The sequence below is a fragment of the Triplophysa rosa genome, linkage group LG8 (genome assembly GCF_024868665.1).
Source record: "Triplophysa rosa linkage group LG8, Trosa_1v2, whole genome shotgun sequence".
Classification (NCBI taxonomy): domain Eukaryota; kingdom Metazoa; phylum Chordata; class Actinopteri; order Cypriniformes; family Nemacheilidae; genus Triplophysa; species Triplophysa rosa.
Window position 1 is genome coordinate 13,655,554 of NC_079897.1, and position 15,726 is coordinate 13,671,279.

Below are 15,726 nucleotides of genomic sequence, written 5' to 3' on the forward strand. Positions count from 1 at the left end.
CAAAATAAAACATTAGTTACAGCAACCTAAAACTCCATTCTGCAAATCATTTTCATCTGGAAATGCAAATCTTTAATGTTTACTACCATTACCCATCTCTTGACTTCTGGTTTTTGTGTAAGATGCCCACTAAATGCATTTGTCTTCCAGCAGAATCTCTTCACTCCACTCAGAGTCTGAGTGGCTCAGAGAAGAAGGGGCTGCTGGGATTCCTGAAGTTTAATCGCAGGAAATCAAAGGTAAAACAAAGGAATACATTGTGTTTATATTTATGTCTTTACAGGGCTGTATATTTGAATACTGCACATTGAAACTCAGACTTCATTGACCATAACCTGTAATATTGACTGGGTGGTTGAATATACCGGAGGGAACTGGTGTATTAGAATAACCAAGCATGTGAAAATGAAAGCTATCACTGTTATTTACTCCAGTAGCAGTCTATATGCAGTGAACTTCATGGTTTTGTGGATATTATGAAGTGTGACTGTAGTGCTAGTTTTACAATCCCATTTCAGATGTCTGAGGACATGGACAGTCTTGATGGTGATAGTGTTGTTGACAATGCTGATACTAACAAGAATGTAAGTACTAACCCATTAACCTCCCTGTCCTTTGCTACTGTACTCTCATCTCTTTCATATAGTTTAATATATATGCAGTTTCATTTCTCTACCGTTTCATTTATAGTGGCTTTTTTTTAAACATCATTTTGGTTGTCTATTCTGATTGGTTAATGCTGAACTGTGCTAAACTCTTGATTCTACATGAAGTATGTACTACTAGATAACACCACTAGGTGTCGGTAATCACTAAGGCACAGGAGTGAGCACAAAGCATGCTATTTTCTTTATGATGTATTCTTGCTAATCACAACACTATTAATGACACTCCTTTCATGTTTTCACCTAAGCCCTTCACACATTTGAGGTAAACAATGTGGATGTTTATGCTTCGGATCACTTGTCACAAGTTCGTGTGGTTTAGAAGTGTTACACAATGTGTTTCATTGAGGTCATTACAGTTCTCTCTCGCTGTTTTATTACATGCTTTTCATGTGCCACATTTATGATCATCTCTTACAACAAGAACACACACACACACACACACATACTCAAGCTGCCAAAGATCTTATCTTCACACCCAGATTGCTCTGACCCTCTCTCTTCTCTTTTCCAAAAAACACATTGTGTTCTTGAACAGACTCTGGCACGTGCGCCCAATAGCACAGATGTGACCCTGGACAACAAAACCAGTCTTATGGGTCAATTTTTCGAAATTGAGATTTTTACATAATCTGAAATCTGAATAAATAAGATTTATATAGATGTATGAGTTGTTAAAATAGGACAATATCTGGCTGAGATACAACCATTTAAAACTCAGGAATCTGAGAGTGCAAAAAAATCTAAATATTGAGAAAATTGTCTTTGAAGTTGTTAATCAGGGGCACTGTGGCAGACCATCCACTCATAAAACTAAAGTTTTTATACATTTAAGGTAGGAAATTTACAAAATATCTTCATGGAACATGATCTTTACTTAATATCCTAATGATTTTGGGCATAAAAGAAAAATCGTTAATTTTGACCCACACAATGCATTTTTGTCTTTTACTAAAAATATTCCCGTGCTACTTAAGACTGGTTTTGTGATCCAGGGTCACAGATGTCCATACTTTATCTCTAACATGTCAGCTTTTGTCAGTCTCAGATACACCCTGCTAAACGGCCCAGTGCCTAATTTTTAAAAGGATCTTCCCTGTTCTTGTAATTACACACGTTCAGGTGCACGCTGTATGGAACATCATCACAGTCAGTGCCAAGAGGCATTTCCAACACGTCGCAGTAACTGATTTCCCATTAAATAACCCGCTAATAGCCATTCCTGCTTTGAACATTCCGTTCTTAGGGACGTGAAGAAAAAAAGAGGTGTTGAACTTTTAGCAGCGAGCTTGTGTAGTCTAATGACAGCGGCCGTGATGGAGAGCTGTGATTATTTTGTCTTGCTGCACTTCCAAGTGTCAGTGTTTGTTTGTGTTGGTGCGTGTGTACGTTTTCATGGTGTCCGGTTTGAATCGTATGTGTCATGATCGTGGAAATGAGGACCCAGGTGGAGACAACGGTGGACGGAAACAGGTTTATTTACAAAAATACAAAGCAAAACACCCTCGAGGGGGATAAAACAGACGAGGCAAGGCAACTAACTAAACTACATGAAACTTAGACAGGACTAAACTATCTACACACACAAGACTAGGCAGAGCAAAACGTAACACTTACAAAGATGAGGAACACTGAGAATACGAGGTAATTCAAACAGTACAAAAAACAGTACAAAGTAGCACAAAACGAATCAGCACAAGACAAGAGACACGAGGTCAATATATTGGGGAATACAAACGAGGGATAATAATACAGGGAGGGTGACGGGCAGGTGACGGGGATTAAACACTAAGGAGAAGTTGACGAGGGATCGAGAGGGCGGGGCTAAAAGACGCAACACCGGAGAGAGGGAGAATATGGAAGGCCCAAAAGGGCCAAAACATCTCTCTTCACATATAACAAGGGATCCTGCCGTGATTCTGCCACAAGATCAAGAAGGACATGACAAGATGAGGCAGAATCACGACAGTATGTCTGTGTTTGTCACAATTTTTTCAGTCAAGCTGTAATACTGCATAGTCTGTGTTGCCCTCTCTCTCTCTCTCTCTCTCGCTCTCTGTCTCTCCTTCCAGCTGACAGCTGAACTTTCTGTCTTTTTTGGGAATGTTTCTCACATCTCTTTAACCCCATTCACACAGACCACTGATCCCAAAAAAATGCTGTAGCATTGCCAGAGTGCCTTCTGTGTGAACACAAACGCATCCTGGATTGATCCGAAAAGTGATTCCGGAAAGGGGACCTAGTAACATTAATGGGATCAGTCCCAGAAAGCGCCCTGTGTGAACAAAAGGCAGAAACAATGCCTTAAAAGCCGTGTAGTGATGACACACATCAATAATAAATCGTAAATAATTTGGCTATGAAAACAAATATACTGTAGTTAAGCGAGTAATTTTTGTTCGTTAGTAGGGATGTAACGATTCACTCAGCTCACGATGCGATGCGATTCACGATTCTGATCTCACGATGCGATTTATTCACGATTTACTCACGATTTATTTTTAAAAAATGAGTTGAAACAAATTAGAAATGAACAACGTCCCTTGCATTATTTCTTAAATGCTTCACGTTTCTTTGCATAATAAAATAATGTTTTATTTCAAATAACAAAACTAAACTGTGATTTTATAACAAATTAATAATAGAAAAAGTCTCTTTAATATAAACAAACTAATACTGTCTTTTTCTTGGATTTTTTTGCATTTAAGAAATATCAGCATCCACGTTTAGGTTTGCAGTGAAAATAGCGGCCCCTGCTGTTCAAAAAATGTATTGCGATTCAGTTCAAGCCTCAACCGAATTGAATCGTCACTCATCATAACCGATTTTCAACCGGCTCACGGTGAATCGTTACATCCCTATTCGTTAGTAAATCGAAAACTAAAAAAATAGGCCTACTATTTGTCTTTAGCTAAATCATGGATGAATGCAAGAGTTGAAATTTGAAATTACTTTTATCAAAACTATTAACACGAAAATACACAGCGCGTCAATAAACTTGATCGCTTACCAACCTTTAAAACACGGCTGTGTGTGCACCTGCCGTGCTCGTGCTGCACTACGGAGAAGCCACGAGTTTCTGAGCAGACACCGTTAACCGACTAACTCCAAACTTTTACCCGAACATTTATGTGCTTGTTTTTCTCAAAAAAAAACATTGTAAACAATATAAACATGATGATCATATACTGACCTAAGTGTTTATTTATGGTTTTTATAGCATTATGTGCAATATGCTTTAGACCCTATTAACGGGTTTTTATTCAATCTACATGAGCTTATTCCGAAATGGTTACAAAATCTAAATGCTAAAAAACTTTTCTCAACCTTTGTTTTAAAAAAATGCTAAACGTATTTTTAAACTCACATTTTTTTACATCATATTACTGAAAAATTATTATGCCGTGCATTTTGTATTAGGCTATGTCGCACAAATACTGCCTAGTTTTAACTTCGCAGCATTCCATTATAGTTTTTCAAGCCGGCTGTGTAAATTTGCACCCAACAAGCCAGAACAATTTGCTTTTATTTGTTTTGATATGACATTTTATATTTAGCTTATATTTAGCTTAATCTTGTTGTGCTATAGCCTACCTTGCGCTCTTGTGCCTCATTCCTCTTCGTTGTTCTGCATTTACCAATAAAAAATATAAATAAAAATGTTGTTTTAAAATTGATGTCTTTGTCATTTGCAAAAGGCAATAATATATGCCACAGAATAACCAAAAAAAGACCGCAAGGAAATATCTTTCACCGTGATCAACCCTATTTTCATGACGAAAAAAATGCACATAACATTACATTGCAGTTTATTACGTCACGTGACTTTACGGAATGTGTGTGAACGCATGCACAGTTTCCAGAAAATCACTGGCAGTGTGAATGAACAAAATCTAACGATCCCGGGACAAATTCCTGGACACATTTTCCATGTATTTTCCAGGATCTCTGTGTGAAAAGGGCTTTAGACCAGTGTTTCCCAACCCTGGTCCTCGAGGCACACCTTCCAGAATGTTTTAGTTCTCTCCCTATATGAAACCCCTGATTAGGGCTGTCACGATTATTAAATAATCGTCTCATCGCGATTGTTTGACCTCATCGCGATGATTTCGGATCATCGCAATTATCGCACATCTCTATAGAAGACACTAGGGGGAGCTGTAGTGCATCTGCATATTGCATATTTTAGTGTATATATTGTTACTAAAGCATGGTAATACTTGTAAAATGTACCACCACAACACAATCACTAAAACAAAAACTAAAACATATACAAATTACCTGCAGTACAATTTAATATTATTTAAGCAAATCTCAGTGTGAAAACCAGTCTACCAAAATTTCATTAACACACAAGTAAAATTTTAATGTAGTCTTGCAAGTGAGAAAAAAAAAGACTAGAAGCTTTTCTATGACTGATAGTATTTTAACGGTGGCTTCATTTCACACCTGATGAATTTACTTAATTTACAAGTATTTGGTGGTTGTATTAATGACAGGTAAAAGCCTAAACCTTGAATATATGATGACCCAATTTTTTCCGATGTATTTCCAAGAAAAAAACATAGTCTTGTATTCAGAACAATATGGTCATTTCAATCGCTGAATCAAAAATGAATGAGAATTAAATGTCAAAGCTCAAAAACAAACAATTAATCGGCATAATCGCCAAAGCCCTAAAACAGACAATTAATCGCCATAATCGCAATGATTTATCAGACAATTAATCGTCAATCAAATTTCATAATCGTGACAGCCCTACCCCTGATTGATGAGTTGAATCAGGTGTTTTTTTTATAGGGAGAGATCTAAAACATTCTGGAAGGTGTGCCCCGAGGACCAGGGTTGGGAAACACTGCTTTAGATGACTAGATATCAGATTCAAGTCTTTGCAAAGTGTGGTGCTCATACTCGCGCTATAAGACTAGATGTGATCTGCATCTTCCTGTCGCCCAAACATAAAAGCAGATGAACTTAATTCATTCATTGTGCACTAGACATTAGGGGAACTCTGGAATGTGGAGGTATCATTGTACCCTCATGTTATCTCAAACCAGTTTCCTGATATTTTTTCAAAAGAACACAAAAGGAGAATTTGAGCTGAATACTGCTGTGATCTCTCCTCACTATTGTTGTATACTGTATGTTACAAGTCTCTGTTCTAAACATCTGCTTTATGGCATGTGACTGTGGGGTCATGGCAAGGGTAATGCCCTCAGAACTCAGCCTCTCTCCATGAGCAGGTCGTGACATTTCCAGCACAAATGTTATTGATTTGCTGTCCTCTGTTAAACCTTCTGGCCTTTAAATGGCATTCAGAGTGTTGGAGCTGTGCGGCTCTGAACGTACAGTGGCCTTATGCCTTACCTGCCTCTCCTGAGGGGCTAAACTCTGGATCCACCGCAGGACTATTGTTAGACACCCTCACACGCACAGGATATTAGTGAGATTATATAGTGTTGAACTCATGAACTGCAGTGTGATAAATAAAAGTCGTTCACAGGGAACGCTGCCTTTTGAAGATTTTTATGTAACTTATTTAACTAAAAGTAATAACACACAAAATGATTTGGGTTTGCATGTGAGATCCATTATTTTGGAAGTGGAAATGTCACAACATTATTGTTGAACAAATTCTGCATTCTTAGAAGGCAATTAATAAATTATAGATTGTTTTACGTTATAGAATTTGAGAGAATTAAGCCGAATTAGATGCAAAATACACATTTGATAAATTATCATTATAAATATTCATTTTATGCGGAAGAAAGAAAGTCATACAGGTTTGAAAGGACAAGAGGGTGAGTAAATGATGACAGAATTTTCATTTTGAAGGTGAACTACTCCTTCAACTGTAAGTTTATACATCATAGAGTAAAAGAGAGTTTTAGCGCACTCTCGCTCTCTCTCTAGGATCTCGATGAGTACAATATGAAAGCGCTTTCTCGCATAATCTCAACTTTAACTTTACAACAAGTTTTACTCAGCGGTTTAAGTAATGTTGTGTCAAATGACGCAATCCAATATGTGCCATATTAGAAATCCACAAAAAACTGAAACTCGCGCCACTTCATCAGTTTTGATGTGATGTGATGCTCACTCATAATTCGGTAATGCATTTGAGAAGACGAGAGAAAGTCAGTCGAGATACTTCATGATCGCCACCTCAAAACACGTGTCACATTTATAATCTGATCTCTAGAGATCCATTTGTCAGCTGTTTACTCTGACAGCATGTTTATATCATATTTATTTGTTATGCATATTGTCATTTTTTAAAATAATGCATGCATACTGTATGACATAGCCAAGAAGGTAATATTTACTGTTTAGAAACAAGATTCTCTGTTAAATGAATCTGTTGATATCTTCAGGTATCTTCAGTTTTTTTCACAACTTTTTCTCGAAACCGCTCATATTATAATAATAAAACGATGATGAGCATTTACATTAGCTGATCTGACCCGTGACCCAAAATCCGTACTATGATCCGAACCGTGAGTTTTGTGATCCGTTGCACCACTAATGCATTCTATTTTACTCTCTGCTATTTCAACTTCAACTCTTCTACAGTTCTACTTTATGTAAAACATACAGCCAGTTGTAAACATGTTCTTGTTAATTGTCTATAATTAAATGTGAATGTAAACATAAATGCAAGCATAAACAAATGTGTTTGTTTCCCTGGTCTCTCTTTGTGTTGTACTCAGGGTGTGACCGTGGTGCCAAGTGGCCTGTGTGTAGAGACCCGTCCTAGCACTTTGGGTCAGTCTCAGTCTGTGATGAACATCTCCAGGATGTCCCCGAAAGTGGAATTAAAGAAACGCAGGGCTCCTGCACCCCCTCCAGCACCTACTCAGACGATGACATCACAGGTTTGAACTATGACACACAAGCACATTAACAAGCATTGTCTTAATCTCACACGGTCAAATTAATAATTTCAGAGCACCGACAGAAATGTACTGTACACAAGCATCTTATTTTAGTAGTATGATGAACGCAACACCTTAAATACATGAAAATGTTTTGCACAGCATCAGAGAGCAAATCCCAGTGATTCGGTATCCATTTGAACCCATGGAAGCCTGATGATTATGAAAGTTTGTTCACCTCGTGTGCACCTCAGTATGCCTGAGATGAGGATTATGAAATGCTTTTCTTTAAGAGGCTCGAGGTTATTGACTCACCTCACCCTGATCCGGTCTTGACATCATCAGAGCCCAATGTGAGATCAGCGCATTAAAATACTCTACACATTACACAGAGACCTTAATAGACTTAATAAACTCTCGCCAGATCCTAGACTGAGTTATAACCTTTAATGTAATAAAGTTTTTCCAGTGAGTTGTTATCTAAATACAATAGCTCTCACAGAAATACCCTTAAACCTGCTGTTTCATAAGCACATTAAAGATCAACCACAGATGTCAGTTGAATTTAATAATGTCTTCAGGGAATAAACAATCCCAACATTATAAACGATGAAAAGTACATAGTCATATACTATTGTATTTCTCAGTCAAGGAAACTGAAATGGACTATTTTGAGTCAAGGAAACTGGACACTGGAGGCTCAGACTTAGTCACAGTTACGGGATACTTGCTTATCTTATACAGTGACATTTACAGACTTGGACTTACAGTAATATTTACAGGACCAAACACAAATTAGTGAACATGACTATACACATAATTAAACAAAGTTAAACAGGGGACATGCTTTTGCGCAGGCAGTGCAATACACCATAAGCAGTACAATAATGTATAATATATGTAACGGAATTCAGATTGATATTGTTCATGTATTAAGTCTTTAATGAAGTGTTCTCATGAGAAAAATACTTTTCTGTTACACTAAATAAATTGCGGATTGAATTGGGTTGTTGAAATTAGTGTTAATTTTGTCAGCTATTTTTTATTTTAGTCTTACACCGTGTCTACACCGCAGTGTTAATTTTGACAGCAAATTTTGATTTAGTTTTAGTCATAGTCTTTTGACGAAAATGCAATGTAGTTTTAGTCACATTTTAGTCAACCCCATCATTTTAGTTTTAGTCTAGTTTTAGTCGACGAAATATGAAAAACATTTTAGTCGAATAAATATACATTATATTTAGTCTACTAAAATCTAAATGGTTTAAATCATTTACTTGGTGTAATTAAATGTTCCATACAAAGATTCAACTGTTTTGACATAATTTACTTCACCTTAGAATAAAATTAAACCAGGTCATTACCTTTATTTTTCAGAAAAGTTCAGTAACTAGATATGCATTGTTGGAACGCAGAGTATTAGACCATGAACGACATGTTCCAGTTCATTCAGTCCCATTTGACTCAATTGCCTCGTTAAGTTGGGCGTGTTCATTCAACCAATGAAACGCTCTGACAGGGCTCACACTCAAAGGCTATTGGCTCATGGCATGCTTCTTTGAAGTAAGCGCTGCACTGTCTCTGCTTGAGACAGCAATGAATGAGAATAGCTTTCAAAAAGACATATTATATAAATTGTATTACATTTCTTTAGTCATGCAAACATGTTACATACTTGGTTGGAATGTACAGTTCGACTCACTTCATCACTTCTATAATCAGTAGAGGACGCGCTGGTTTCTTTTGGCTGACTTTGTTGCATTTCACGTTATGCAGCAGCTCGTGTTAAGTTAACATAGGCATATAAAAACACTTGAGCTTGCCTTCGTAATGTGTTTCGGGGTGACTCGCCTGCAGTCGCGCTTCAAGTTTGCGGCGTTTTACCGGCGATCGTGAAGGAAAATAAGACGCTTTGTAAACCGCGTGGAGACACCTATGCTTTCCCTTCTCCCAGAGACTTCTCTCTGCCGTTTATATGAGATAAGCAGCACATGCGCGCAATCTGATGTCCGCCAGGTGGGACAAGAATATTTTCGTCTCGTTTTTATTAGTTGACGAAAATGTCAGTATATTTTTATTACAGTTTTCGTTATAATGCATTCATTTTTATTTAGTTATCGTCTCGTTTTCGTCAGTGAAAACATGTCGTTAACGAATACTTTTCGTCATAGTTTTCGTTAACGAAATTAACACTGCTCACGATGCGCACGACACATGCTGTTCTAAGGGATTGTGAGCGTCGCACCGCTATATCTAGTGTGGACAAAATGTACAATATAAGTCTCTAATGCGTTATATGTCTTTGTCACGCTGACCGTATAGACACGGTGCTATTTAGTCCACGACAGTCATTTGAGTTTTATCTTAGTCATCTTTTTTGTTTATGTAAATATGCGTCTTTCAGATCGACTATTACACCAGCCAGTGTTAATTTTGACAGCAAATTTTGATTTAGTTTTAGTCATAGTCTTTTGACGAAAATGCAATTTAGTTTTAGTCACATTTTAGTCACCCCATCATTTTAGTTTTAGTCTAGTTTTAGTCGACGAAATATGAAAAACATTTTAGTCGAATAAATATACATTATATTTAGTCTACTAAAATCTAAATGGTTTAAATCATTTACTTGGTGTAATTAAATGTTCCATACAAAGATTCAACTGTTTTGACATAATTTACTTACCTTAGAATGAAATTAAACCAGGTCATTACCTTTATTTTTCAGAAAAGTTCAGTAACTAGATTTGCATTGTTGGAACACAGAATATTAGACCATGAACGACATGTTCCAGTTCATTCAATCCCATTTGACTCAATTGACTCGTTAAGTGGGCGTCAGTTCATTCAACCAATGAAACGCTCTGACAGGGCTCACACTCAAAGGCTATTGGCTCATGGCATGCTCTTTGAAGAAAGAGCTGCACTGTCTTTGCTTGAACAGCAATGAATGAGAAATAGCTTTCAAAAAGACATATTATATAAATTGTATTACATTTCTTTAGTCATGCAAACATGTTACATATTGGTTGGAATGTACAGTTTGACTCACTTCATCACTTCTATAATCAGTAGAGGACAGCGCTGGTTTCTTTTGGCTGACTATTGTGTTAAGTTAACATAGGCATATAAAAACCTTTGAGCTTGCCTTCGTAATGTGTTTCGGGGTGACTCGCCTGCAGTCGCGCTTCAAGTTTGCGGCGTTTTACCGGCGATCGTGAAGGAAAATAGACGCTTTGTAAACCGCGTGGAGACACAGAATACATGTTGTGCTTCCCCTTCTCCCAGAGACTTCTCTCTGCCGTTTATATGAGATAAGCAGCACATGCGCGCAAACTGATGTCCGCCAGGTGGGACAAGAATATTTTCGTCTCGTTTTTATTAGTTGACGAAAATGTCAGTATTTTTATTACAGTTTTCGTTATAATGCATTCATTTTTATTTAGTTATCGTCTCGTTTTCGTCAGTGAAAACATGTCGTTAACGAATACTTTTCGTCATAGTTTTCGTTAACGAAATTAACACTGATACAAACACATTTTCGTCATGCGGTATAATGGTTAAAATGATAAAAAACTTAATTTACAGAGGGCATTTTTAATTTAGGTCGCACCTGCGCACCACTTATGTGCATTTCTGGTCATTGAGCTATTCATGTTGAACTCTTCTGGCCATTGTTAACTTTTGATCCTTTGGTGTCTTGTGTAAGAAAGATCTAGAAAGCTGAAAGAGATGTGATGTAGTGTTCACTGACATGGTGGCCTCTTCAGATGTGTTTGTGCTTCTCTCAGTGGTGGCTGGATTTAAGAGTGATTAAGCAACACTGTGGAGGTCTGATGTGACCTGGAATGGTGTGATAAAAATAAAATGGGCAAAACAAGGAAGTGAGGTACTGACGCAAGACCAGACTGTTTACAGCACCTCTCTTTTTCTCTCACATGCGTTTGGAGGTGAACATTGTGCTTTGTGTCTGCTAAAACAAACAACGTTGTTTTGTATGTTCACTGTAAGGATGCCTTTTTCTTGTTAGTTTGTTTTTGTATTTGCATAATATTTTGTTTTGTTATTAGAACAAAATTGCAAACAGTTACACATTGTGTTGCAGTGACAAACCATTGAGGGATTACAGGACTTTACTAAGGCAAGCATCATGTTGGTAAATCGTTTATTAACACTTGTAGTGTTCATAGTATGTTTCAGTTGATTTTTGTGCCTGAATTTAATGTAAAGTTTCATGTTGATGGTTTGTATGCGAGTCTATGTTTATGTGAGGAGAGGCTGTGGTGATTGTGTGTCAGAGCTGAGCTGTATGTGTGGTCCCACTATAAAGGTGGACTAAATCGAATGTTCCAGCTCATGACCAGCGGACAGGACAGCATAGTTAAATAGTTCAGGCTTTAGTTTACCTCTTAGAATTGATCACAGGCCAATCATTCTTTAGGACTAAGTAGGGCTGGGCGGAATGACGGAATATTCTGTTACCATGGAATAAAATGTCAACCATAAGAGATTTTTTTATTCCGTGTATTCCGCGGAATGTAAATAAGTAGGCGTGGTTAACTCTGCGCTCTGCAAGTTGGGCGTTATTATGACAAACCATGTGAATTAATTTACCCATAACAAATTAGCAAATCAAACATACTTCTTTAAGTCTGTAGTTTTGTGATCTGCCCCAGTCTGGTGCTTTCTCTCTCACCCGCAGTGCTCGTGCAGGGGTGCAGTGATCTGCGCGTGCATATAAAAAAGCTAATTCTCAAGTATTTCAGAAGTCAGGTCGCTTTGTAAAGCTGTTAATAGTTTTAATAAAGTTTAACTTTAGGCAAGCCAAGGCGAAACTTGCTGAAACGCGCGATGATGCTCGCCACATGAACGCTTTTAAGGTGACTTGCTGCTACTGGGAGATGCATGTGGAGTCACCAGAGACTCGCAGTGCAAAGACAAGCGCGATAATAAACAAACCTAAAGACAGAGAGTCGCAACACACTAAAAGTGCGCATCTAATAGAGAGTGAAGAGCGATGAAGACCTACGTACTGTGAACACCAGTTCCCTTTCTGTCGGTCTCTCGACGTTGTGTCGAGCCGACAGATGGGGTTTGACTTGAGAACCTATCATCTTCTGACTATTTAGAAAAGGCCAATGAAATTGGCGAATTCAATTTGCATGCTGGACTCCGCCCCGGATATCCGGGTGTAACAAAGTTCGTGTAGGTGAGAAGGAAGAGATCGGGGACAGGTTGACTACTGCAGAGGAGAAGTATGTTTTATTAACAAAATAAATCAAAGTTCAATGCTGACGCTGCGCGTCTCTGTTTCCAGCCTCCGTGTTCCACTGGAGCTGACGATCCTCTCGTGAAGCACTCCTCTCTCGAGCTTTCCCTCTCTCTCTCTGTCTCCGCAGTAGACTCTGCTGGCTCTCACACGCCCGGCTCCTGTCTCCGAGCTGTTTATATGCATCCCCACACCAATTACTGGAATACAGCTGATCATCATTTGCACTTCGCACCCCATTTACTCACCACTCTTCTCTCAGCCTTCTCTCCCGCTGCAGACCTCGCTAAATCACACCCCCCTTGCCACACCGGGTATAAAAGGGAAACGGCGTGCTGCATTCACCTTTTTTCTTCGGAGCCTTCGATCTTATAATCACAAATCGGATCTACACTGATCTATTTTCTGCTGGAATCTGTACGACGTGGTGCAGCGGACTGTCCCTTCCTGCAGCAACTTCCCCTGGGTGTCTCGGCAGTTCCGGAGGTGTTCGAGTTATTTTCTTTTTTTCTTCTAATAGAGCAAATTTCTCCAGCGTGGCATGACCCGCTGTTCTCGTGGGTGCAACACGCTCATCGAGGAGGGAGACGGACACGATGTCTGCCTCAGGTGTTTGGGGGTCCGGCACGCTGAGGCAGCCTTTGTGGATACGTCCTGCCTGCACTGCGAGCGGATGGCGATCCAGATGTTGCGGTCACAGGTAGCTGTGTTCTTCGTGGACACAGCCGCCACCTCGTCTGCTTCCTGTTCCGAGACCGCAGTGGCTACGGCCCTGCCGTCCGCTACGGCAAGCACCGGGGGTGAAATGGGGATTATCGGGAGTGTTAATCCGTCAGCCACAGGCTCACGGACCGTTCGCGCCCCCTCTCGCTCGTCTGACCGTCCCCCAGGAGACGGTCCTACCCCGTCTTGTTCCTCGGCCACGTACTCGGAAGTGCGTGACGAAGATGAGATGTTGATTGCAGCTCGGAGGGCGACTTATTGGCATCTGATAACGACGATTCCTCGGAGCTCCCTCCCTCGGGGGGGTCGAGCCCAGGAAGAGGCGGATATCGAGATGTCAACCATGCTTTCCCGGGCAACCACAAGCGCTGGGGGAGAGGCGGTGCGGTGCACTGCAGCCCAATGCTCGCGGCTGGATACGTGGTACCTCGGGTCTGAGCGCGACTCCAAGCCGCGCCCGGACCCGGTCCCGTTTTTTACGGAAGTGCATGAGGAGCTCAGTAAGACGTGGAACGCCCCCCTCACGGCTCGTTTCCGTCAGACCAGCTCTGTCGCCCTTACTTCCCGTGATGGTGGGGCAACCCGGGGGTATGTCGATGTTCCCCAGGTGGAGCGTGCCGTCGCGTTGCACCTGTGCCCGCAGACGGCGGCCACCTGGAGAGCTCGACCTAGACTCCCATCCAAAACGTGTAAGTTTTCGGCATCCCTGGTGTCGAAGGCTTACGCTGCTGCGGGCCAGGCTGCCTCCTCCCTCCATGCCATGGCCTGCCTGCAGGTCCATCAGGCCAAGGCGTTGAAGGAGCTCCACGAGAGTAAGACCGACTCAGGGTTAATGCAGGAACTCCGCACCGCCACCGATCTCGCCCTACGGGCGACGAAGGTGACCGCGCGGGCACTGGGTCGGGCGATGTCCACCATGGTGGTTCAGGAGAGACACCTCTGGCTTAACCTTGCGCAGATGCGGGACGCTGAGAAAGTTCGCTGAGAAACTTCTCCCAGCAGTTCAGTGGCCCTGAATGGAAGGCCAAAGGGAGATCGAGTACACCATCGGGCCCGACCCCAGCCACTCCATCGCTGGTCGGTCGGATAGGGACGTTCCTGCCCCATCTCACGATCTGCCACCGGCCCACTTACTCACCAAAAGAGTTTCCTCTCTCTCTGGGTTATCATTACAGCCGCTCTCACCCTCGGCACGACGGTGGACGGCAACTCGACGGCCCCCTTCGAGCCCCTGTGAGAGAGCGCTCTTTCTCATCTTATGATGAAGACGGCCCTCCTGGTGGCGCTCACCTCCATCAAGAGGGTAGGGGACCTACAAGCATTTTCTGTGTCCACGGACTGCCTAGAATTCGGGCCTGGGGACTCTCACGTGATCCCGAGACCACGGCTTGGCTACGTGCCCAAGGTTCCCACCACTCCCTTTCGGGACCAGGTGGTGAACTTGCAGTTGCTCTCCACTGGGCAGGAAGACCCAACCCCATCCGTGTTGTGTCCAGTATGCGCTGCGCCTCTACTTGGACCGCACGCAGAGCTTCAGGAGCTCTGAGCAGCTCTTTGTCTGTTTTGGAAGTCAGCAGAAGAGGAGGGCTGTCTCCAAACAGAGACTGGCGCACTGGATCGTGGATGCCGTCGCTACGGCATACCGATCTCAAGATCGCCCCTGCCCATTAGGAGTGAGGGCACACTCCACTCGGAGTGTAGCCTCCTCGTGGGCACTGGCTCAGGGCGCCTCTCTGGCAGACATCTGCAGAGCTGCGGGTTGGGCTACGCCCAACACCTTCGTGAGGTTTTACAACCTCCGCATGGAACCAGTGTCAGCCCGTGTCTTGCAGGGCAACAGGTAAGATTGGCGACCGGTAGGGCATACGCCTGCGAAAGCACCTTCCCCCCTCCTAGGTGGGTCAGCGTGCTATTTCCGCGTCCCTTCTTCCCCCACTGGGCGAAGAACAAGCATTCCATCCATTACTAAGCACCCTCCTGGGGGCAGGCTGGGCAGAGCAGCCCTGTCCCCTTAGGCTGGGGACCAGCTGAATTATCTACCGCATAACTCTAACCGGACCTAGTGCTCCGGACGTGGTAACCCCCCCACTGGGTGGTTCTGTCCGATGTTTCTCCTCATGGTTGGTTCCCCACCTCGGGAACACATGACCTCCCCTAGGTGGACTTCCACCTTGCGGTACTCCCAGTCCGCACATTT

General features: G+C 41.6%; 1 protein-coding gene across 12 annotated transcripts in view; it reads left to right on the forward strand.

Moving 5' to 3' along the window:
- Positions 1 to 15,726, forward strand: part of cobl (cordon-bleu WH2 repeat protein) — a 131,500-nt gene that overhangs the window by 75,233 nt on the left and 40,541 nt on the right. For 6 of the 12 annotated variants that reach the window (XM_057339495.1, XM_057339497.1, XM_057339501.1 and 3 more), the window contains 3 exons: positions 151 to 239; positions 519 to 584; positions 7,376 to 7,540. In XM_057339495.1, coding sequence (XP_057195478.1) covers positions 151 to 239; positions 519 to 584; positions 7,376 to 7,540 — 320 coding nt within the window. The remainder of the gene's footprint in view (positions 1 to 150; positions 240 to 518; positions 585 to 7,375; positions 7,541 to 15,726) is intronic. The other 6 variants (XM_057339496.1, XM_057339502.1, XM_057339503.1 and 3 more) reach the window with 3 other exon arrangements.